Below are 24,192 nucleotides of genomic sequence, written 5' to 3'. Positions count from 1 at the left end.
CCCACCTCAGCCCAGATGACTGACAGCATGTCACCATGGCAGTCTTATTGCCGTCTTGGTGGTCTACTGTCACCTACTCCCCAGAGTGCTCCCTTGGGTGCTTTCCTCAAGTGTACAACAGAGTCTCGTTGAAAATCACAGGTCCTGGCCCTGGCTGGGGAGGTTAACTCAGTAGTGGAGAGCCTGCCTAGCATGCTAAAGGCCCCGGGTTTAATCCCCAACCACGTAAAACTAGACTCCTGAGTCCCTCCTCAGTCCTTGAGAACCTGTGGGTGGATGGATGGGAGTGGGAATAGAAGGGGCAGAAAAAAAGCATCTTAGTGAATGTCTGGGTGCCCTAGGGAATTGTTATATCCAGTGCTCAAAGCAGAGGCTAGGGTATCTCTGTTGTCTTAATGACAGCCTATCTGGGTCCCTCCTGGACATTACAGGGACTTAATTCAGGTTGGGGTCTAGCTCAGCTGGAGAGTACTTTTATAACATGTACATGGGCTCGAGTTCCATCCCCGGCACTGGAAAAGGCAAAACAAACAAAAGCCCCTTTCCACTCTGCCCACCATCCTTCCTCCATCTGTCTCCAGTCTTGGAGGGCAGCATTATCTAGTTCCTCCCCTTTTTCCCACCCACCCACCTCATCCCCTCACCTGATTGGTTATCACAACCCATCCATTCGAGTTTCAGTATTATCTCAAAAAATCCATTCAGGACCTTACTCCCAGCCCTTCCCCACCCTTCCTTGCCTCTTATTCCAGATCATTAATACCCTGGCTCTCCCACTAATACACTCTTCATGGCTCTGAGGACCTTTCTGCAGGAAAGACCTTTAGTCTAAGGACCCTCCCGAGACTAAACCCTTTAGTGACTGTCATTGCCTTTAGAATAAACTCAGCCTGAGGTCCCTCCTGTCAGGTCACTTCCTACCCCTTGCCCTTCTGCTGGGGCCCCTTCAATGTCAGGGTGGTGGGGATGGTACCCTGCATTCAGCTAGACATCTGCTGTCTCTCCCATTGGTGTGGTCTTGCTTGCACGAAACAGAGAACCCTAGGAGATGGGGTCATTTCAGGGAGTTCTGGCCTGAGAGAACCACGAATCCAACATACTGACTCAGTTTCCTCATTCATTCTTTTCTGTGTCTATTCAACAAGCATTTGCTAAGGACCAACTGCACACTCTCCACATAATAGAAGAGAAAATGGAAGTGCAAAAGCGTCTGGTGATCTGTCAGGGCCTCTTGCTCAGGGCCTCAACTGGTCTCAGGGTCTCTCTGGTATTAGGCAGTAGTTACTGGTATTTTTTTAAAATATGAAATTAGCTATGACCATAAAAATATATTAAAGATTTTTTTGTAAAGTCACTGTTTTGGGGCTGGTGAAATGACTTAAGTGAGTCCCACCCTCAAGGCTAATGAGCTTTTAGCTCTCAGATGCACAGGGCAGGAGAACGGACTCCTGCATGCCGTCTGCTCTCCAGCCTCTGTATGCACACACGCACACACACACAGAATAAAATTTAAAAATGATAATTAAAAAAATCAGTTTTAAATAAAGCCATTGGATTGCCATAAATGACTGAGAAAAAATAAAAGGAAAATTTAATATCTTTTTTAATAAAAAAAGGGGGGTGAATAAAAAGGAAAAGAATGGATATGACTGCTCCTAGCTATGACTGCAGCCAGGGAGAAAGTTTATTGTAGACGTGCAGGAGAGCACAGCCAGGGGCAGGGACATCTTGGAGAACCCAGAGTGAACATGATCTTGAGCAAGGCCATGTGAGGAGTTGGGGAGGTGGGTAGGTACCTCAGCCAGGAGGCCAAAGGTACAGAGAAAACAGATATACAAAATGGTTGGGTTACATAAGGAAAGGAGTCCAGGCCCCTGGGCTGGAGAGTTCAAAGTTAAGAGTGGGGTGTGCCAGCTATACCTTGTAACAGGGTCTGACGGTTGCTGGAAGAACCTGGTAGTCAGGCCTGCTGTGATATGTTAAACAGGCATCTGTGCCCCAGGTTTGAAACTTAACATTTTTATTTTTATTTGTGTGTGTGTGTGTGTGTGTGTGTGTGTGTACCTGTGCATAGGTGCCCCCAGAGGCTGGAAGAGGGCATCGGATACCCTGGAGGCATTATTAGTAGTCTTAAGACACCTAGCATAGGGTTAGGGATTTAGCTCAGTGGTAGAGCGCTTGCCTAGCAATCGCAAGGCCCTGGGTTCGGTCCCCAGCTCCGAAAAATAGAAAAGAAAAAAAAAAAAGACACCTAGCATAGGTGCTGGGAATCGAACTCAGGTCCCTTGGAAAAGCAGCAAGCAGTCTTAACCACTGAGCCATGTCTCTCTCTTTTTAAAACATCTCATGTATATAGTATTAGAATATTTTAGGGAGAGTCCTAAAGTTCTTTCGATTATACATTTTCACTTTACATATATAATCTCAGTATATAAATTTATAACAATATACATAAAATACATATACTGCCTGATATATAGTATATGGCTTCACCATGTTCTATAGCCATAGCTATTGTGAGCTACCAAGTTATTGGGAACCAAAGCTGGGTTACTTAAGGGTTTTTCTCTATTTCACAGCAAGACTAAGCTATGAACCAAACCCTCATATTGAGGTAGGGAGCTTTTGAGGCAAGGCAATTTTATCTGGTACCTTACCTGGTTATATTTAGTTCCCTACTCTATTCCGGTGTCTATAATGCTTGCTTGTTTATTTGATTTTGGACTTTTCTGCATTTGTAATGTAATTTCAGTTATTAAGTAAAAACACTACTAAGTCAAGCACAGTCAGATTTCTTGACCATCAGGATCAGGAAGCTGATTACCTGAGAAGCAGTTCAGAAGGCTAATTCACAAACACCAACCTTTAAAAAAATGCTTTTTTTTTTTCCTTTGTCTCTAGAAGCCCCATTCCTATCCGTGTGGAAGCCGCCCAGCCAGCTGTGGAGAAGCCGGAAATCAAACCTCCCCGAGTGAGGAGGTTAACAAGGCAGTATAGTTTGTGAGTTCTGCGCCTATCTACCCCCTACACGTGAACGTTACACATGAACCTTTAGTTATAAACTCATTAGCTTTGCCCCAGGCACCTTCTCAGATGGCTATTCCCAAACTCCATTTAATTCCCATTTGGATGTCACAGTGGGCACATTTGTCCTCACTGACTGTGGTATAGTAAATTCAATGCTTGCCACCCCACAGTTGCTGAGGACCGGGAGTCTGGGACAACCTCTCTGAGCTTCTCTGTTGGGGTTTAACAAGCTACCAATTTTCCCGTTAGGGCCTTGGTCCTTCACATGCTTGCTATCAGAATCCATGCCCAAGGAGACTGTTGGACCCCAGTTACCCTGTGCTACTGTCTTGTAAGGTTTCTGTCAGAAAGCATGTGAGAGGCAAGATGAAAGTTGGTCTTGTATAGCTTCACACAGAAAAGACCTCCTATTGTTTTTGCCATATTCTGTTTATTGGAAACACATTGCTAGGTTCAGTTCACACTCTAGAGGAGGATTACATGGGTGGATGATTAGTAAGACAGAAACCACTAGAGGCCATAAGAAGAGCTGCCTTCAAAGCCCATGGCATGATAGTAACGTGTTCAGCGGGATCAGTCAACAGAACCAGAGGGGAAGCATGGGGCTACGGAGGGTGTCAGGACCCACCTAGTTTTTTTTTTTTCTTCCACTTAGTTCAACAAAACTCCCTTGGCTACGGTTCCAGGCATGGTCAGGTACTGGCAATGTGATGCTTCCCATCTGTCATCTCAAATGTAGTCTCATAGAGTGCTGGAGGCAAAGACAGAGGTGTAAACAACAGCCCAAACAAGACAGCTGAGGCCTCTAGGAAGGGCAGGCGGGCTCAGCCATGGGTTGGAGGACTGGTTGAATTGGAGTTCTCCTTTTTGGCCTCAGATGTGGCTCAGACACTATGCCTGGGTGTGAAGTTTGTCAGAGAACTGCAGAGGAATCTCTGGGCACAGTGGAAACTGGGCAGTCTGGGGTTCTGGTTTGTGCGTGTGCGCACTTACAAGATGGGGGTTGATATCAGGAACCCACCTCATTCACTGAGGTGAAATCTCTCAACTAAACCTAAAGCTCACTAGCCTGGCTCGTCACTAACCAGCATGCTCTGGGGCCCCCGTATATCCTTTCAGAGGAGGGAATTACAGTCAGGAAACCAATCATTCAGGTGGGTTTCTGGGGATCCAAACTCTGGACGTCAGGCTTCGGTGGCAAGTGCTTCAACCCCCGAACCATGTCCTCGGTACCTTTTCCTTGCCCTTCCTGTCCTTTCATTTCCTTCTTTCTTAAGAGCAAGGTACCTGCGACCTCACCAATGCAAAGCAAGTGCTGTACCACTGAGCTACGTCTCTGATCCAGTCTTCACACTTTTGTTTTGAGACAAGGTCATCCTGCGTTGCCCCCTCAAAGGCAGACTTCTTGCATCAGCCCCCTGAGTCATTGGGATTTCAGGCCTCGCTTCAAGAGCTTTTCCTTCATCTGTAAAGTGAGCTAGTACCCACACTAAAGGAGTGTTGGTTTGTTTTTCGAGGCAGGGCTTCACTGTGTAGCCCTGGCTGTCCTGGAACTCACTCTGCAGACCATCCTGAATTCACAGAGATCTGCCTGCTTCTGCCTCCCAAGGGCTGGGATTAAAGGACACCACCTCCTGGCTTGAGGGGATTTTGCAAGGGTCTGGCCAAAGATTGTGTTTTGGGGGGAAAAAGTGTAGGGATCCAGGATGCAATAATGTAAAAGTTGGGGTTCGTTACGAGAGGCGATCCTCAAATAGCCAGCACAGATGTGCCATTAGCTCCTCGTGGGAAGGTGAAGGGAGCCACATGCTCAGGGGGTCATAAGAGCAGGCACATGTCACCTCACTAAGCCGGGTGGGAACCTTGAGGTGTATAGCCCCAGTGTGTCTAGCAAAGCCAGGATGGCTCAAACCCAGATAATGAACAGCTCGAATGATCTCCGGGGAACAAATTAAACCATGAAGATCTCTCCCCACCCCTCCAGGACAAGGCTGCCAGGGCTTGTGTTCCCTTTCATTTCAAAGTTCAAAACGTGTCCCCCATTTGGGATGGGCGATCCTATTAAATAATGACTAACCGTAGGTGGCCTGGAAGGGGAAAACTTTCAGTTAATCACCGAATTGGCTCTTGTTTAAAAAAAACAAAAAATTTCTCTCCCTTTTGCTCTGCTGCACTCGGCAAAAGAGTTTCAAGGCACAGTTCTTCACAAAAGCTTGTGAACGTGTCCTGTAAGGCAGGCGTGGTGTCACATGCCTGTGATCTCAGCACTTGGCAGGCACAGCCGGAGGATCCAGAGATCGAAGCTAGCCCAGGCTAACCCCATAAGGCAAGGCTTTATGACTTTATCATGAATTACCTCAGAATTATCTCAAAAACTCAAGTGAAGCTGGAGACTTACCAAATTTTAAATGTTTCCTTACTGTAAGTTCTAAGTTAAGACAAAAGACTTTAAAATATGTATTTAAAGTAGCTATATATTTAATATATGTTAATATTTATATTATATAATATATAGATATATTTAATATTAAATATATATTTAAGTATGTACTTACAAATATATATATGGTTGGAGAGATAGCTCAGTGGTTGAAAGCACTTGCTGCTTTTTTAAGACCCTCCTGCGCCTGCTTTCAGGTCGCTTACAACTGCCTGTATTCCAGCTCCAAGGGATCTGATGCCCTCTTCTGGCCTCTGAGGGTATCTGCAACCACACGGCTTGTATATATCCACACACAGAGAGAAACAAAATAATAATAATAATAATAATAATAATAATAATAATAATAATAATAATAACCAGTCTTTTAGAGAAAAGACTTTGGAGCTTTTCCTATTTTTAGACACTCTGGTTGACTTCCTATTGTAAGAAATGGGCTATGTTTTTTTTAAATGTCTTTTTATGTAAAAACAAATAGTGACTCCACTTTTAGGGTTAAGGTGTTTTATATGAGGATAATAAAAAATATTCACCTCACTCTTCTGCATCACTCACTATGTGGCTAACTTTTTAAAAAAATGAAGTGGAAACCAGGCTCGTCAGACAGCTCAGAAGTCAAGAGTACATATTGTTTTTGCAAAGGACTGGAGTTTGGGCCCCAGCATCCACATCATGTAGCTTACAAATGCTTGGGGCTCCAGCTGCCGGGACCAGATTCTTCGTGCCTCCATGGGAACACAGTTCATGAGTTTGATTTCTGCAGCCTCACAGACGTGTTTGTCCTTTCACACCTACTATGACTTACTGTGATGTGAGTGTCCAACCAAGTACCCACCTGCAGAGACACAGCCAAGAGAGTGTGGTATTGCCAGTGCAATGGAGCACTTCCCAACATAAGAGAAAAAGATAGGGGTTGGGGATTTAGCTCAGTGGTAGAGCGCTTGCCTAGCAAGCGCAAGGCCCTGGGTTCGGTCCCCAGCTCTGAAAAAAGGAAAGAAAAAAAACCAAAAAAAAAAAAGAGAGAGAGAAAGACATTTTGATGTATATATACCACAGCACTATTGGACTTCCGTGAGGCTTCAGGAATAGGCAAGATCAAAAATGGGGACAGGATTGGACTAAAGGTTTCTGGCAGTTATGGGAGGGGCCCAGTTTTTGTTACAATTGATGCAAGACTGGGGTATATAGAGCTGGATGGCTATACAACTGTGAGTGATTCATGCTATGGACTCATTCATTTATAAATGGTTAAAGTAATAAATATGTGTGGTTCACCACACACACACACACACACACACACACACACACACACACACACACTCAGAGGAAAGTGGCAGAAAGTCCAGCCCAAGTGTGTTCCTGTTTTGGATCCTGGACATTGACTTGGCATCACTTTGAGAGCCTGTCCTATTGCTTTGGCCTCCCCTCCCCGAATCCCTCACAGCCTGTGTATTATTGTAATGAGCAGAGCTTCATGTGCTTTTAGTAACCGCAGTGATGAAGATGACCTCCCTCCAGACCTCGCTGAGGCAGTGGGAGCCACCACGGCCACAACCACAAACACCACGATGTCTGCCACTCAAGTTTCGGTGTCACTGGCGTCCCCCAAAATCCAGCAAGTCAGCTCGCCTCAGAAGTCAGAAGTCAAGAGCCCTCTGTCCCCAGGGGCCAAGGTATGGGAAAGAGCCCCAGGCGTAACACATACTTATTGAATGACATTCTGTTTGGGCACTTATGCTTTGCATAATCAGTTGCATGCATGCATTTAAAAGCAGTAAAACCACCAGTAGAGTAGGCATGGTGGCAAGCACCCAAATCCCAACTCAGGGGGTAGAGGCAGGATCAGTAGTTCAAGGTCATACTCCACACATCGTGAGTTCGAAGTGAGAACTGTTCCTAAAAAAGCAAAGCCGGTTTAAACTGACAAGATTAAGGTTGGTTCCAAGGAAAAGGTGTCGATAATTAAAAATAAAAGTAGCAGAATTTATTTTCACGCACCCTGACCCCAAAATATAGGGCCACCATTTATGGCGGTCATATTACTATATAGAACAAAACAGTATGCACTGTGTTTTAGGAAATGTTTAAGGGCTGCTTGGTGGTAATGTTGTTTTATATTACTAAGTCACCCTAGATTGCTTTAAAACCTGGTGTGGAGGCAAACATCATTCATCTCTGCAGTCGGGGAGGCAGAGGCAGGTGGATCTCTATGAGTTCAAGGCTAACCTGGTCTCCTTGGTAAGTTCCAGGACATCCATCCAGGGCTACATAGTGAGGCCCTATCTTGAAAACAAACAAACAAACAAGCAAACAAACAAAACTTTATCTTATGGGCTGGTAAGATCACTCAGTAACTAAAGATACTGGATACCAAGACTGATGGCTTGAATTTGATCCCCAAGATCTACATGGGGGCAGAAGAGAACTGACTCCCAAAGTCATCCTCTGACATAAACCCCCATGCTGTGGCCTATGTGCGCGCGTATACACACACACACACACACACACACACACACACACACACACACCCAATGAGTGTAACTTTAAAGTTAAAAATGGTTTAACTTAAAATATGACAAAACTAAGGGGAGAGCAGAAGCCCCCAGCCATTTTCTATATTGGACAACTTGGAGAAATAAAAACACAGACATGTTCCCATCCCACACCTTACATCAGATAAGGTGTGTTAATGGTTTGAAGATGGGAAACATCACTCTGTCAGCAAATGGGGATGGTAGTTAACAGAGGCCTTGCATGAACTGTTCGTTCTTGCTTTTCTCCATGTGTTGATTTTTGGCAGTTGGTTCAAATACAGTTGAACCTGTTCCAGTCCAAGCACATGCTGACCCAAAGACGGCTGCAGTCCGTGCAGCTTCTCAAGGACTGATGTGTATAGAGAACAGGTTCCCGGACAGCAAGATGGGGTCCAGTGGGTCCCAGCTCCTGCTGTCACACTGATAGCTCTGAAAGGACCTCTCCCAGACCCTTGTTCCCCGGGCCTTAGCCCCTCCTCCTGAAGATGAGGGGATTGGCGTCTGCACTGATGCTCATACGCTGACAGGAAGCTTCATTAGGGCTTCTGAGAGCCACTGGATCCCAGGGTCATGATTCTTAGCAGCATCTAAACAGCAGCGGTCCAGGCCTGTACCCAGTGTCCTTTCCTCATATGTCTAAAATAGACACAGGAATGTGTTTGGTCCCCTCAGCATTGACTGGAGCAGCCTGAGGCCTTCTGGCATTCTGTACATTGAATCCTGTTTTGTGTTTTTTGTTTTTTGTTTTTGTTGTTTTTGTTTTTGTTTTTTAGTTTGGTTTTTGTTTGAGGTAGAGTTTTGCTGCATAGCAGTTTGGCCTGGTACTTACTATGTAGCTCAGGATGGCCTTGAGCTCATGGGAAATCTTCTGCCTTAGCCTACCAAGTACTAGGATTATAGATGTGAACCACCATCCTGGCTTCACTGCCTGGGATCGGACCAGTCTTACAGTTTGCCAAGTGGGAGGCAGGCTCTTTTATGCGTTCTACAGATGGTTAAAACCCAGGCTGCGGTATTACAGGGTGTGGAATGGGAGCTACAGAATCCTCCCAGAAGCTCCAGAGCTCCCTCTCCTGGCCGTCTTTGTATTTTAGGGCCCTGATCAGATCAAACTGATGGGCTCTGAGTTGTGTTTTTGCACTCCGTCAAAGGGCCTGGCATCCACCAGTACAGCCAAGACCTCAGTGCAGGACGAAGTGTTGTCTTGAACAGTCGTTAGAGATCCCAGCGACTCTCCGGAAGCAGCCTTCCTGTTATTATGCTGCTGGTCAATTTAGCTCCTTCAAGTCTTCCTGACTCTCCCATGAGAGATGGCTTCTTTGTTCTATTTATGTATTCTACAGACTCTTTAAAGCATTTTCCCAAAACCTGTGGAAAATAAAATAGTTTGTAGCTTTAAAAGAGACAGGTCCCACACCTCACCCCACTTCTATCCACAATGATTTCAGGGGAAAGTTGGGGTTCAGCCTGCCTATTTTGTACGTCTCTGGGGGAGGAATATTTCAGGGCTGGGGGTGGGGATGGAGGTGGGAGGGATTTGCACTCTGAGCAGTCCAGTGCTGGAGAAGTGTACCCTCTTGCCTCGTGAGCCCTGTCATTTGCGCTGGGTGTCACTAACCAGGAACCTTCTTTCTCCCTTTGCAGAGTCCCTCTGACCATGGAGGCACCTTTACCCTGGGGCCAGGTGACTTGCTGATGGACTTTACAGAAGCCACTCCTCTGGTAAACTTCTCATTTTTCTAAAAAACAGAAAAGCAAGAGACCACAGATGCGTCTGGCAGGGGGAGGGCGGAGAGGCGGGCACGGCTGTTGGAGGGCTTCTGTTAGTCCTGAACACTCTCAAGGAGGGTCAGACGGCAGGGCTCCATCACTCTTTAGGGCCCTTGATGGAGGGGTGCTCCTTCTCCTCAGAGGGTGGCTGCAGGGGTTCTGCCTGTGCCTGTCTGCTGCTCCCCAAGCATAGTAGGGCTTCTTCATGCTTGGGATTCAGCTTCCTGGCTTCCTGGGCTGTGCCCTGCTTGCCCGCCCATCTCTTGCTGTTGCTTCTGGCAATCCATCTGGTCTCAAACACCGGCTCAAGGTTCTTCTCTGGCTTTCCAGACCCCTTAGCCCCCTACCACCATCTTTCCTCTGCATACAGGTCTTCACTTAGGGATAGTGGCCCTCGTGGGACTCCTGCAGGTGAGAAGCCCTTTTTTAGAGGACTGAGCACTAAAGGAGTCAGGCAGGCAGGCAAGTTCTTACTTTAGTCTCTGGCCACTGTTTATGCACACGACCATTCTGTATTCTGGTTTTTGAGATAAGGTCTTGTGTAGCCCAGACTGAGTTTGAACTTGCTGTGTAGATGCCCTTGAACTTTAGATCCTCCTGCTTCTAACTTCTGAGTTCTACAGTGTGCTGCCATGCCTGGTTTGTGCAGTGCTGAGAAGTGGATCCAGGGCTTCCTGAACACTGTGTAAGCATCTGCCAGCTGAGCTGCATGCTCTGCTTTCTGCTCTCCATTTAGGAATCTTGTCATTGGGTTGTATCCTGTCTTCCCTAAAGCACAGGTGTCAGGGTGTCATTGTCTCAGAAGTGTTGTTAGGAGAGGAAGAGAAGAAGAAAAGGAGGGAAAAACACGCACACACACACACACACACACACAGAGACAGACAGACAGAGACAGACAGACAGAGAAAGACAGAGAGAGACGTTGAGACTAGAAGGCAACATGAATATATGTAAAGCATTATTATATGATACAGGCAAACTTGGAAATAACGTTTGGCTAGGCTCAGCCTTCTCTCAATAAAGTTGATCATAAATCATGGTCCTCCTTAGGGGTACACATAAATCACCCTTTGGACTGTGAGGCAAAATATGAATCAAGTCAGAACCTATCTCCTGGGTGCTTTGTACTTAGTTATGGGATAGCTCCAGGTTAGAGGGCAGCTCAAGGGTGGCCAGAAAGTCAGATTGATAAATGGCCAAGCGCCATGTTAGCTGCACAGGAAATGCCCAGGGAGAAGCCAGAGGGAGAGTCACTGGGCATCAGCTTTCAGAGGAGGGACTCTTCAGAGGCTTTTGGGAGAGTCTGGGCACAGCGTTTGCCCTGTCTACAGCTATCTCTTTTGCTTAGCAAGTTGTACCAGTCTAAGAGCAGCTGAGAGCTGCCAGGAAAGACCCTGCTCTCGGGACCATCACAACTGAGCAAATGTCATGGTTACTCTCAGTCTTCTTGTTAGATGGGTTGCCAAGACCAAAGTCCCTTCTCCCCTGGCTGTCCAACAGAGTCACCATAACCGATTGCTTTTCAGCAAGGCCTCCTCAGCCCTTTGCACAGATACAGAAAGTGAGTGTTGAAACAGGCAAAGTACCCAGGACCACATGGGATCAGGAATCCTGACGTCTGATTCCTCCCAGAGCTGGGTTGGAGAAAATCTTTGGGGAATTTGCCACTTTAAAAAGAAGTAATTTCCAGGATGGGGAAGAGGATAGGAGTCATGGAAGGAAGTCAGAAAGTAGCACGCCTGGTCAGGAGTTTCCAGATCCATCTCCACTGAAGCCTTGTGGAATTTGGAGTACCTTGTGGAAGACGGAAGCCCTGGCAGCCCTCTGAGAACATCCAGCTCTGGAGGGCAGCCAGCCAGAGAGATCTGGGAACTCTTAGGGAGCATCCTGAGAATCTGTGAAGGAGAGAGAGGAGACAGCTGTGTTCTGAGGATCATGCGTAGGGAAATATGCTTAGCAGGAATTAGAAGCCAGGTAAAGTTACACCTGTGAGTCAAACTGCTGGGCAACTTCCAAGCTGTCCAGTTATGCTACAGAGGACACCACATGCATCTGTGGGAGTGGTTATCCCTTGTAGGGGGCCACTGGATTTTACACTATGAAGGGAAGTTTGTTGGACAACTGAAGAAAAAAAAACCTCACCTAAGCATCATAGCACAGGCAGTAATCCAAGTGTTTGGGAGGCTGAGGAAGATTGCCACGAGTACCAGGCTAGCCTGGGCTACAGTGTGAGTACCAGGCTAGCCTGGGCTACAGTATGAGAGCTTGACTTAAAAACGTCCTGCACTGTTGTCTATGAGAAGCAAACAAGCATGAACAAAATATTAATTCACTAAAGAGCCTGGTGGATCTAAGAACCATGGTCAATTTATTTTTAAAAATAGATCATGACTTTTTGCAAGAGTAATAGGATTTCTCTCAAAACCACATGTTTGGTCATATAGATTTGATTACCTTGTAGAGTCAAAAAGCTCTTGGCTTGGATATTGCAGGCTTGGGTTAGAAAGGGAACAGCATGTGGCAATAACTCCTTGAGATCTGTCAAATGACTTCCTCCTTTAGGGACTGTCTCGTGGGATACCTCTCTACATCTCTGGACAACTCTGACTTAGCTGTAAACTGGGATCCAGGAGGCTTTCTTATATATGGAGCTGAGGTCCTTGGGCTATCTCGAGACAGCTACTCAGGGAGGTTTGCAGTGACTGTGTGTCCTTAGGATGACCTGAGGTTCGAATGGGAATATGTAGGCTCTGCGGAGGATGTGTCTTGGCACCATAGGCTCTGACCTTTTCTTGTTCCAAGTAAATCCTGTTTCCATGAGTGCCAAAGAGTGCAACGGAGGGAAGGGGACTTGGCAGTTTGCCTTTGCCTTCATCTGGTCCCCTTCTATTTCTGCTCCTATAGAGCAGCGGCGTTCTCACCAGATTTGCCATTAGACATCCCAGGAAAGAGTGGATTCAGCTCCTAAGTTCCACTGTGTCAGTAACTGCGTCCACTTCAGGGTCCTGGGCTTGAGGTTGTGGTGCTACTGTGTAAGCACAGCTTATGCCTTGCTTGTATCTGGCCTGACAGTGGAATGGAGCTTTGGGACCACCTCATCCTGTTTCTCCCCTTCAGACTTGGAAACCAAGGCTATACAGGGATGTGCACTTGTAGCTCACTCAGCAGGTTGGCATCAGGTCTAAGACCAGAACCCAAGTCATATGGCAGGTGGCTGAGTCGGGATGTGTCTCTGTTTTCCTAAGCTTGCAAGTCTCTGGTCCTCTCAGCCTCACCTCCAGAGCCTAGGCTTGGAGGAAGCTCTGGGATGGCCTTTAAGCCCTAACCCAAGTTGGGTCCTACAGCTACCTTAGCGAGACATGAGAGTCAAGGAGCCTGTGTCTGCAGTCTAAGAGATTCGGCCTGCATGAGGCATGGTTTCTCAGCTGCCAAATCTATACTCTTAGCCTCTGATTGCTCTCCCTGGGTCTTTCTTCAAAAGAGGAAGGTTGTATTTTACCAGGCAAGAACGTTAAAATTCTCTGATGATGCACGTGACCTACCTCCCGTAGTCACCTCCAAGCTTGAAGCCTCTGCCTACTTCCTATGTTTCTTCCTGCCGAGACTTCTATGGTACCTCATCATCCTAAGGCCAGCACTAGAAGGAAACTGGAGAGAAAAGACCAGATGTTCTGACACCTGTTCTGGAACGTTCCATCGAGAGAGATTCTATGAGAACTAACATCACGTTATTACTGTCTAGTCCGGCCCAGTCTCTGTGAAGTGGATTTCAAAGTTGTCAGGCGAAAAAAAAAAAAGAGTCAAAAGTGGACACAAAGACCTGCTTCATATTGGGTCGGCTGGCCTACCTCCGGCCGGTAACAGACCATAAACACCTGTCCCCTCTGTGTTCTTGACTCTTCCCCGTGGGTCTTGTCCCTCTCTGAGCTCTGTATCTTATAAACTACTCATCTGCGAGGGCACAAAGCACGTCCAGTGCGTCCTGGCACGTGGCAAGTTAGGGAAGACATGACTGGGAGACATTGCTCTGGTCTGAGCAGGGCCACATGGGACGTGGGATCAGGCTCTAGCTGGGTGTCAGGACAGGGTTTCCAGTTGGCCCAACAGCTTAGCGTTTGCTTGAAACTCCATTTTTCCAAGTGGGCCAGAACTTGGTTTCTTTCTGCCTGTGGCTTTGTCTTTGCTCCCCAGGGTTCCTGCTCTGCAGTCCCCATTCCCAGCCTGTGGAGAAGGAGCTAGCTCACGCTCTCCCTGGTGCTCAGTATTCTGGACTGTCTTTCTTCTCTGTCTGCCTGACTTTTCTCTTCCCTCCTCAAACTAGCAATGTCCTTTGGAAGCCTATGAAAAAAGAACCCACCACATTTCCATTGTTATTTATCAAGGCCAAGAACTTTTAAAGCTCAAAAGCCAAACCACACACACACACACACACACACACACGCACGCACGCACGCACGCACGCACGCACGCACGCACACACACACGCACACACACACACACACACACACACAGAAATATGCAGAGAAGCCTGAAGCAAGAAGGGAAGAGCTAGGAGAAAGAAGAAATTGGCATATCCAAAGTATCCTGTAAGATGTCTTACTGATACTGATTCCCTGCTCATTGACTAAGAGTCAAGGGTGTGGTCTTAGAAGGAGTCTGAGAACTTCTTCTGCTTACATCTACTCAGGTGACCGTTTAGGAAGGTCAGAAGTATTGGAGCAAAGGTCATCATTTACCATGAAAGTCCAGCCTGCACAAAGCCTTAAGTCATTCCTAAGCATCATCTCTCCAAATTCTCACCATTTGGTGATATGATGATTCTTGGTTATTTGTAACAGATTTTATTTCCTTCATGAAACACATGTTGAGTTCCCCGTTGCTATCAGTAAGAGCATAGATCCAGGGGGCTTATGGGTAGGGATATGTGTGGAGTGTCCTCAGTGTGGCTGCTTCTAGCTGGAGCATGGACACCGCCGTGGGGTCATGAAACCAGCTAACCTCTTACAGGCATTATCTTGTAACTTCTTAAGCAGGTAGGATTTCTCCTGAGGCCCAAAGGGAACAGGAGGAGGATTTTAAGTAGGCTGGTAAACCTTAGCAGCAGGTGACTAATACAGATTCACTTAGCTTTGAAGAAAGGACTTAAACAGTCCACAAAGAGGGGGTGGAACCTGGGAGGCCGACTTTGCAGGAGCAATTTCTGCATCTCCCAAGTATGAGTGTGAGGCAAAGCTGTTGGGAGGTTATGGCTGTGAAAGCCCCTGACAGCTGCCCAGCTCCGTGGTTGTCACAGGACAGAATCAGACAGATTTGGAGAAGGAAGGAGGCCTGTAATTTCCTTGATCATTCTTTTTAGTGAAAGCTTCCCAGAGGCTGTATTTTAATCCTCACTGTGGGATGCTGCCCAGTTTGCTGAGCTAAAAGATGCATGTGTTTGTTCTCTGGAGTGAGTGGTCCCTCCCTGAAGCCCACACTAACCCCTCAGCAGTCCTCTCTTCCTAACACTGAATGTCTTCCGTTTGCCATCTCATCCTCACTTAAACAAGCTTTTGTACCTTTGCTGGGCACATGGCTGGCACTCCTCAGGGCCAGAGGTGTGTGTGTGTGTAGGTTGGGGGGAGGGGGTGCTGACATCCCAGAAGTGTGGCACTTTCTCCGCAATGCTTGGCGTGTCTTCCAGCTTAAGCTGCAGGGCGCCCCTGCCTCCAGGAGGAGATACCTAAACCTGGGCTCATGGGTGAAGAAAGTGGGATGTGGGACCAGCTCTGAGTTCTGAACCCAGATGGCAGAGAGCCAGAGGGATGAAATCCTGACCTCTGTGCTTCTTAGCGGTGTGACTCTTTCTCAGTGTCCTCTGCTGGACCCTCACTCACCTGCACACCATAGGCTGCACACCCTTCCTTGGCTGAGGGTGGGAAGGCACTGGGCATAGAAGGTGAACGTTCTCAAGCATATGGTCCCATGCCTGACGTTGCTAACTCATGGCGCTGTTTGTGATTTGGCCTAGGCAATGCTTCAGAACCCTGGTGATGCTTCGTGGGGGGATGGGGTGGGGGGGCACTGCTCCCAGTCCTCTGCTCCTGGTACAAAGAGAGAGTTTGGCTCTGCTGTCCTTGGGAAGGGGGTTTGGTTTATCCTTCTGCTCATGGATTAGAGAAGAGAAGTGAAGACCAGAGGAGAGAGACAGAGAGGAGGGTAACTGGTGGGGCTGGCAGTGAGCAGTCCAGAGGCTAACAGCATCTAGAAAGCAGCTATGGGTGATGCTGGTTTGAGTAGTCTGGGTCATCAGATCCGTCTTGCACTGTGCTGTCTCTCTCCTTTCCCTCCCTTCTCCTCTCTCTCCTCCTGTCTTATCACCTCTTCCTCCCTGTTTCTCCTCCTCTCCTCGTGAGCAGGCAGAGCCCGCCAGCAGCCCCCACTGTGCACATTCTCGCTGCTCTCCTCCACTCTCTCTCCCCATGAAGGAAGAGACCACTGGAGTTTGCATGTACCCTCCAATCAAAACGAGGCTGGTAGGTACCCTGGCAGGGCGGGGGCCTGCTGGGACAGGTGAGGCGGCCGGCCGGAGCCCCAGGTGAGGCAGCAGCTGGATGGGCATACAGAGGTGCTAGACCTTCAAGCCGCCCCGCTATTGGGTGCTCTCACCCCGGGATGGATGGAGGAATTTGGGGCCCACCTAGGGGTGGCCAAACCGAGACACACCCCATAGCTCTTAAGAACCAAGAGCCCCTTGCTTTCTGGGAGCTTTGATGAGAAAGGGGAATACACGCTATGGTAGTCACCAGCTAAGGTCCTAAAGTGTCTGTCTCATGGCAAATACGGTTTTAAACTCATCCCTGCTGACATGATCCACTAGGAACACTACCTAATGATGTAAAAGGAACAGTCCTAACCATAACCAGGCATATTTTTTCATCTCTGCATGTTTTCTTCTGTGTATTCATGTTCGCCCATAGTTCCACCTGTTAAACAGTATCCCTGTAGCCCATGATGTCCCTGCCCTCACCTTTTGTGGAGCACTGTGATGTCTCTGTCTTGTCCTCATTGCCACATCCTACATGGCCATTTATAGCCCATCAAGCAAAAGGTGTACCGTGGGCCTCAGCCCCTCGAGTTAGGAAGTGATCCCCTGCAGTGCGCCACCATTTCAGGGACCCTGGAGCACTTTTGTGTCTGGGGTTTCGTTTCCTTAGGCTAGACCCTGTTGAGTGATGTAGGGTGACTTTGGTTTTTGCCTCCTTCTGAAGTGGCTCTAGCATTAGGATGTGCCACCAGAACACCATACGTGCTCTGCTGGATCAGTAAGCATTAGGGAACGTGGGAAGGTAGCTTGCACGTAGCCGAGGAAGGCTGTTCTTTGAGGCTGCTAACTTATTCCTTTAATAGCCATAAGGAAGCACTTCCGGTCTTCTCTGGTTGGCCTGAGAACTTATGTGCACATTTCTTTTTTGATATAACGTTTGTCTCAGAACACCATGTCAACCTGTTAGGCCAGGCGAGGAGAATGAGAAAATGTACTGTGACGCTTTGGCCTAAGAGCCTTTGGGAGCCCGGGGTTCATTCTGGGGAATTTGAGATATGTATTTGAACAGATCTGACTGAAAGGAAAATAGGGATAGGGTGAGCATCATTGCAAGGATATTGTTCTCCCCACATTGACTGACAGCTGCTCTGCCTATTCAGAAAACGGGCTCCTGATTTGGGTGTGGTCTGCTGTGTTCCTGCTCCTTCATCCCCATTAGAACAGTGTGAAAGTGCCAAGGGTCTGTCCTAGAGTCAGTCTACTGGCAAGCCACTGTCCGTGGACAGGGCTGGCCTCTGTGCCTTGTCAACAGCCTGTGCCTGCACAGGTATACAGGCTGCTTCTGGGCCTGAGGACTACAGGCAAAGGTAGTGCCACAGTCACCAGGCCTCTGGCCCTCCAGGTATATATTGCCTCAAATAAATAAGCACTCTCGTTTTCCAAGGCCTCCAAGATGACAAAGCCAAAATGAACAAAAAGAAAGACAGAAAAGCCATGCTTACCTGCTGACTGGGACACCATTCTCGCTAAAATGAGCATTTGTGTTGTCACATTGGATGCTCCCAAGTACCTTACTTTGTTCCCAAAGGCCATAGTGGCAGGAGCTTTCATGCTTCCATGGACGCTCCTCAAGACTTCTGCTGCTCAAAGTGTACAGGGGTTAACAGTGCAAGTCATTTTGCAGGGATGGCCTTCTGATTTAGTTGGCCCCAGCAGCTGAGATGCACTGTGTCACCAGCAGACTATTCAGATGCTTCTTGGACATTCTGACAACTTTGGAGAAGCCCTCAGAAGTCACCCCAGGCACGTCATGACTGCCTCCTTATCTACCGTGAATGTAGCTTTTGGACAGGCTTTGGACACAGGTCTGCAAGACCCCATAGCAAGGCAAACATGCTAGACCATGTAACTCAGGCACAGATGAGCCTTCCTCCTCCACTGCAGAGAGACGAAGGCTCCCAAACTTCCCAGGATCCTTCCTCTTGGTACTAAAGCTGTACCTGTAGAGACTTGGAAAGTGTTTTCTGATCTGAAGCTAACCCCTTGTTTTTCTCCCTTTTTTTGAAGATAAAAACGTTCCCTGCAGAACCAATGATGAACCCGTTTCCTGATCCCTTTGCCACAGGACCACAGTTCGCTGTAAGTAGACATAGATGGCAGAGCTGCACTGTAAACCATCGCTTCCACACCGGGGGGAAGGCTGTGAGGGCACGAGGTCTGCTTTACTTACTGAGATTCACAGAAAAGCAACCATATTAAATAGCATTTACTGTATTTGTTGAATAATGGTTACCTCTGTCTCCTCCTGCTAGTATTTTCTATGAGAAAAAAAATTCTATTTTCAGTTGTTCCTTTCCACTATGTCCCCAGTGTATTAAGTACTAACTAAGTTTACTGAGTGTCTGGGTAGTTTTAAAGATCGTACAAGACTTAGGCCTACCTTCTTGAGTGTGGCTTTATTCGTGGTGTGTGTATACATTGCGCAGGCACACATGTGTGCACATCTGTATGGAGGCCATGGGTGGATGGTGGGGTCTTTCTCAATACCTCTCCACTTTATTTGCTGAGCCATAAACTTGCCAAACCCAGAACCCACCAGTTCTACTGATCCAGCTAGCCAACTTGTCCCAGGGATCCCTTTCCACTTTCAGAGCTGGAATACAGGCAGCCCACCATGTCAGTCCAGATTTTTTGTGGGTCTTGGGGATCTGAGCTCCAGTCCCCACATTTATATCGTAAATACCTTATCCACTGGAACCATCTCCCAAGATCATTTGGGCTTTTTAAAAATTAAATTTTAGTTTTAAAAGATTTCATACAAGTGATTATTATACACTGAGAACAGCCTCCCCCCCATGTCATGCCCCTCCCCATCTCCACTAACCCTCTGTGTTCCCCTAGTTTCATATCTGCTTTTGGAACCTTATTCTGTGATCCAGGCTAGCCTTCAGTTTCTGTGTCTTGCGTCTCAGCCTGTGCTGGGCTATAGGCATGCACCCTCACACCTGGCTTGCTTACATGTTTGTGTCACCCACTATGCAGTTAGTATTTTCTTCTCGGCCCCAGCCCCTCTACCAGCCACCAGTTTGAACGCTGTGTGTGTGTGTGTGTGTGTGTGTGTGTGTGTGTGTGTGTTCAAGGATTCTGGATATTTCCATAAATGCAACCTACTTTACAAGACCTTTGGTGCCCCAAGAAAGGGTTTCTCTGTGTAGCCCTGGCTATCCTGGAGCTCACTCTGTAGACAGGGCTGGCCTTAAACTCACAGAGATCCTCCTGCCTCTGCCTCCTGAGTGCTGGGATTAAAGGTGTGCGCCACCACTGCCCAGTGGCATTTTTCACATAGTATCATGTTTTCACATGGAGCAAAAACCTACACGTCCTTTCTTTTGATGGTAGAATGGTTTTGCTGTGCTCTGTTTCTCCACTGATTGGTCGTGAAGACTCAGTCCGTATCCACTTTTGGCGAGAGTGCGTTCACACGCACCCTGTGCTTGTTTTCACACTTGTTTTGTTTTGGGTTGGATCTGCAGCTTGATAATGGTGTGCGGTCTTAGGTAAGTCACTTTACTACGCAGACTATCTGCTTGTGCGTGCGTGTGTGTGTGTGCGTGTGTGTGTGTGTGCTTGCGTGCATGTGTGTATACATGATATGTTTGTGTGCCTGTGTGCATGTGAGATAAGAGAGGAGGGGCAAGCAGACAGACAGGCAGACAGACAGAAAACAGTTTAGCTATCATTCCTTTGGTGCCGTCCACCTTGGTCTTGACACAGGCAGACCTGCAGCTCACCGACTCAGCTGGGCTAGCAAGGCACTAATCCCCGAGGATCTCCCTGTCTCTGTCTCCCTCATGTGTAACAAGCACTTTACCCACTAAGCCATCTCCCTAGGAATGGTAATAAGAAATAGCCTGGTTGAAACATGTATCAAAAGGGACTGAGATCCAAAAATTCCATTATATCTCTGAAATATCTGTGATGACTGCTGACCCTCCGGACTCCAGAGACAGTGCTACAAAGATGAGGCCCCTGCCAAGTCCTGGCCATGGACTCCTCACGACCCCCTCTCTCCCTGTCCTCACTAGGCAACTCATTTAAATGGCATATAGATTACATGTATTTGAACATTTAAAACCATGTATTCTATTTTATGTGTATGAGTGTTTTACCTGCGTGTAGGTGTGCATCACATGTGTGCCCGGTGCACACAGAGGTAAGAAGGCATTGGTTCCCCTGGAACTGGAGTTACAGACCGTTGTGCTCTATAAGAACGACTTAACTTCTCAAGCATCCTTCCAGCCCTTTAAATGCCGTCTTCTCTTCCTCTCTAGGATAACAGCAGTTATTTCCGCACTTCCTTTTAGCTGCCCAACCATTCTTCCCTGGAAGTGTCTGCAGAATCCCGCTTTATAGTGAGCGACTACACATAGCAGCAGCAGGAACCATAGTACAGTTCTACTTTTTCTCCTTCCCACCCCCTCCCGGTAGTCAGACATGATCCCTGAACTCATAATCTGTGCGACCCTCTTCCAAGAGTTTCTATCTTCTCTAGAGAATCTCCACAGGCCCGGAGATCTCCCCAAGTACAGTAGTGAACTAGACGGTGCTCACTGCCTAAGGAGGCTTCAGCCCTTGGCATGGAGAGATGGAGCAGAGGCTCCTTCTGGTTTCACAGGATGAGCAGAGGTGAGAAGGTATTTGGCCATCTCAGTGTAGAGAAAAGTAGTTGCTGGAACATTTCCCACTAGGGTCAAGAGCTCATTCTTGGCCACTTTACTGAGAGGATAGGGCTACTGGGGCCATGCCCTGCTCGTCAGCGCCATTGCACTGATGCTGATACAGCCAGCCCACCCCGCAGCTCTGCTGGGCACAGCTCCCCAGCTGGCAGCTCTGGCAGCCATGATGGGGGTACTCTGGCCTCCTGCCCTGCCTTGGCAGTGCTGGGGCACACTCAGGGAAGCCCTTCCTGAGAACTGGGGGCGGGCACAGATGGAGCTGGAAGCCGATGTCAGCAGTCACACTGGGACTTTCAAGACCTGGGCAAGAGTGGCTCAAAGGCAGCCAGAGCAGACAGAGGGAACAGCATGAACCAGAGTCCTGGGGAGGGACAGGCCACAACCCATTCAAGGAACTGCAAAGAAGGCCAGTGAACTGGAGTACAGGAAGCAGGAGCCTGGGGCAGAGGAGCCAGTGCTTCTGGAGCAAAGCCGTGCCTGGTGCTTTAGCTGTCGGAGCAGGGCAGTGTCAGGGCAGGTGTTTTTAGAAAGCATCTTCCTGACCACAGTGGGAGAACATTTGGGTCCAGATGGAACAAGTTTAGAACAATAGTCTAGAAATAAATCTAGGACAGTCGTTGAAGAGAGTGTGTGTGGAGAGCTGGCCTCTGAGTGATTTTAATGGCAGAGGCAGGAGAAGTATATATATAGCTGGGGAGATATTGAGGAGGCTGGGAAGATACTAGATTGGTGAGGGAGAGGGACACACAGCTACCAGATTTCTGCCTTCCAGAACTTAGACAGTGGGCCCATTCACTGAGATCCCCATCACGGTGAGAAAGGTCCTCAGAAAACCAGCTTCAAAAGGGAAAGTGCTCCCCGCCTCAGAGGTCTCAGCTGATGACCAGTTGGCTCCTTTACCTTCAGGCCTGGTACAAAGCCGTGGCAAACAGTGCAAGGGCGAGCCAGAGGAAGGCTGCTCTCCAGGAAACAGGAAGTGGCCAAGGAAGGGCCCTGGGAACAAGATAAACCTGTGAAAGCAATGTCCCCCAGTGACCCACTTCCTCCAACGAGCCCCCACTCCCCAGTAGCCCACTCAGCTGTGAGTTTGTTAACAAGTTAGCCCCTTCTCTCAGGCTCCAGGCACTTCTCTTCAGTACAGGACCAAGCCTTCAGCCCGGGAGCCATTGGGGTGTCCTTTAATATGGAAACTGGAGGAGCAAGTGCCTGGAGGAAGCCTGGCCTATGAGAAGGGGCAAACCTGCATGATGCTGTGCCTGCCTTTGGAAGACTGGCCTGAAAACAAGGAACAGCTGAGAGAGAGTAGCTCAGGGCTGAGGGGTAGTTGAGAGGGAGGACGGTGATATCAACAGCTGTTTGGTAGCAGAAGGCAAAGCTGAGGCCCCAGGCTTTCAGTTTTCTCATTCCTGCACAGGCCGCTTTGTCTACCTATGTACATGACACCAGAAGCACACCACAGGCCTCCAGACACTTCTGGCGGCAGCCGTGGAGCCTTTAACAGCTCTGGGGGGGGCCTCTGTACAAAGTTGAACTGGCAATCGGTCTGGTCCCTATTTGACCCTGAGTGTTCCTAGTGAATTCTCATCGAGAACGCTGGCCCATATCGACTGAGAAACCTCTCTTAAGCCATCGTTTTAGCTTTCCATACTCATAGTCTGAGCCACTCTGTCGAGATTTTAAAAGGCAGCTCATCGTCAGTTCTCCCAGCAGGATCACAGACAGGGATCCCCTGTCTGCATCTGGCCCAAGTTCCTCTTCCTAACCTGATATGTTCTTCTGTGGCCTGCTTCTTTCTACTGAAAGCCAACGTATTGATTCCTTCTGTCATTTAACAGATATTTTAAGAGGTAAGGGTTAGGGCTTAATAAGAAAATTTACTGCTCCTTCTGCTCAAGATTCTTCTTAAGTGCAACCGGTTCCCTCACCCTCCCTTCATGGGTTGCACACCCATAAGGAGTGCCATGAGTGTGGACACAGTGAGTGTTTGCCCTGGGACCTCTGTACTTTAACCCACTGTGCCTTTGCACCATCGGTGCAAATGGCCCTCAGAAGTGGCCTCAGAAGCCCACCTGTCACCCATTGACTGGAGCAGCGTAACCTCCTGCAGCTGCCAGGCAGGTCCGGCTCTCAAACAGCACACGGAATTACGTTCCTGCCTCTGTAGCCCATCGATCATAGGCAGGCTGAAGCCTCTGCTCTGTGTTGCCCAGGCTGATGGATCAGCTGCCTGCTGTGTGGAGCATCACCAGTCACAGTGGCAGAAGTGGGGAGAAAGCCACACCCAGGTCCTTCAAGGATCAGTGGAAGGACAGAAGCACCAGTTCTTATTTCACTGGGCAAAGCAAAGCACAGGGTCACCTCAGACCTGAGAAAGTCAGCGAGGTTTCACCCTGCTCTGTGCCTGGACGTGATGAGCCAGAGTGGCTCTGTGAACGGCAGCAGTGACTGTTGCCTGCACCACAATTCTCTGTAGCGGGCCTCACGCTCTAGACAAGAACGTGTGCTCCCGTACATGTGACATGTTGGCATGCAGAGCTGCATCTCCAAAATGACATTCGGCAGAGACCCAACAGCGATCATTCAACGTTTCTCCATTTCTAACAAGTTTGTCTCCCTTGTAGGGGCAGATATAAGATACAAAGATGGGTTTTGTGCTTTTCTGCAACAGACTTTTAAAGGCAGCTCATTTTCTGTGCCACCACCAAGGAGAGAACCATGCACTCAGAGATCAAAGCCTCTTTAGAAATCTGGGTGGTAAATTTCTCCAAATTCAGAGTCAAGAATCAATGTTAACAAAAGTGTGTGTGTGTGTGTGTGTGTGCGCGCGCGCGCGCGCTCGTGCGCACGTGACAGAGAGAGAGAGACAGACAGACAGACAGACACACACACACACACACACACACACACACACAGATAATGTATTACCAATAGGTTTGTTCTTTTAAAGCGAAGGATGCAGAGCTCTGAACACTGGCTGTTCTTTCAGAGGACCTGGGTTTAGTTCTTAGTACCTACGCGGTGGCTCACAGCCAACCACAACTGCAGTTCCAGAGGCTCCAACACTAATCTCTTGGGTACCAGGCGTGCACACAGTACACATACGTGCAAGCAAAACACTCATGCACATAAAAGAAACTGATCGAAAATCTTTAAGGACATAAA

General features: G+C 48.1%; 1 protein-coding gene across 6 annotated transcripts in view; it reads left to right on the top strand.

Moving 5' to 3' along the window:
- The window catches only part of Epb41l4b (erythrocyte membrane protein band 4.1 like 4B), a 160,388-nt gene that overhangs the window by 125,198 nt on the left and 10,998 nt on the right, over positions 1 to 24,192 (top strand). For 2 of the 6 annotated variants that reach the window (XM_087550508.1, XM_087550511.1), the window contains 5 exons: positions 2,902 to 3,000; positions 6,963 to 7,140; positions 9,646 to 9,723; positions 16,167 to 16,283; positions 18,362 to 18,433. In XM_087550508.1, the coding sequence (XP_087406634.1) occupies positions 2,902 to 3,000; positions 6,963 to 7,140; positions 9,646 to 9,723; positions 16,167 to 16,283; positions 18,362 to 18,433 (544 nt within the window). 6 annotated transcript variants of the gene reach the window in all.

Source organism: Rattus norvegicus, chromosome 5 (genome assembly GCF_021556685.1).
Source record: "Rattus norvegicus strain SHRSP/BbbUtx chromosome 5, alternate assembly SHRSP_T2T, whole genome shotgun sequence".
Lineage (NCBI taxonomy): Eukaryota > Metazoa > Chordata > Mammalia > Rodentia > Muridae > Rattus > Rattus norvegicus.
Note: the sequence above shows the minus strand (reverse complement) of the source record. Positions and strands in the feature narration are given on the sequence as shown.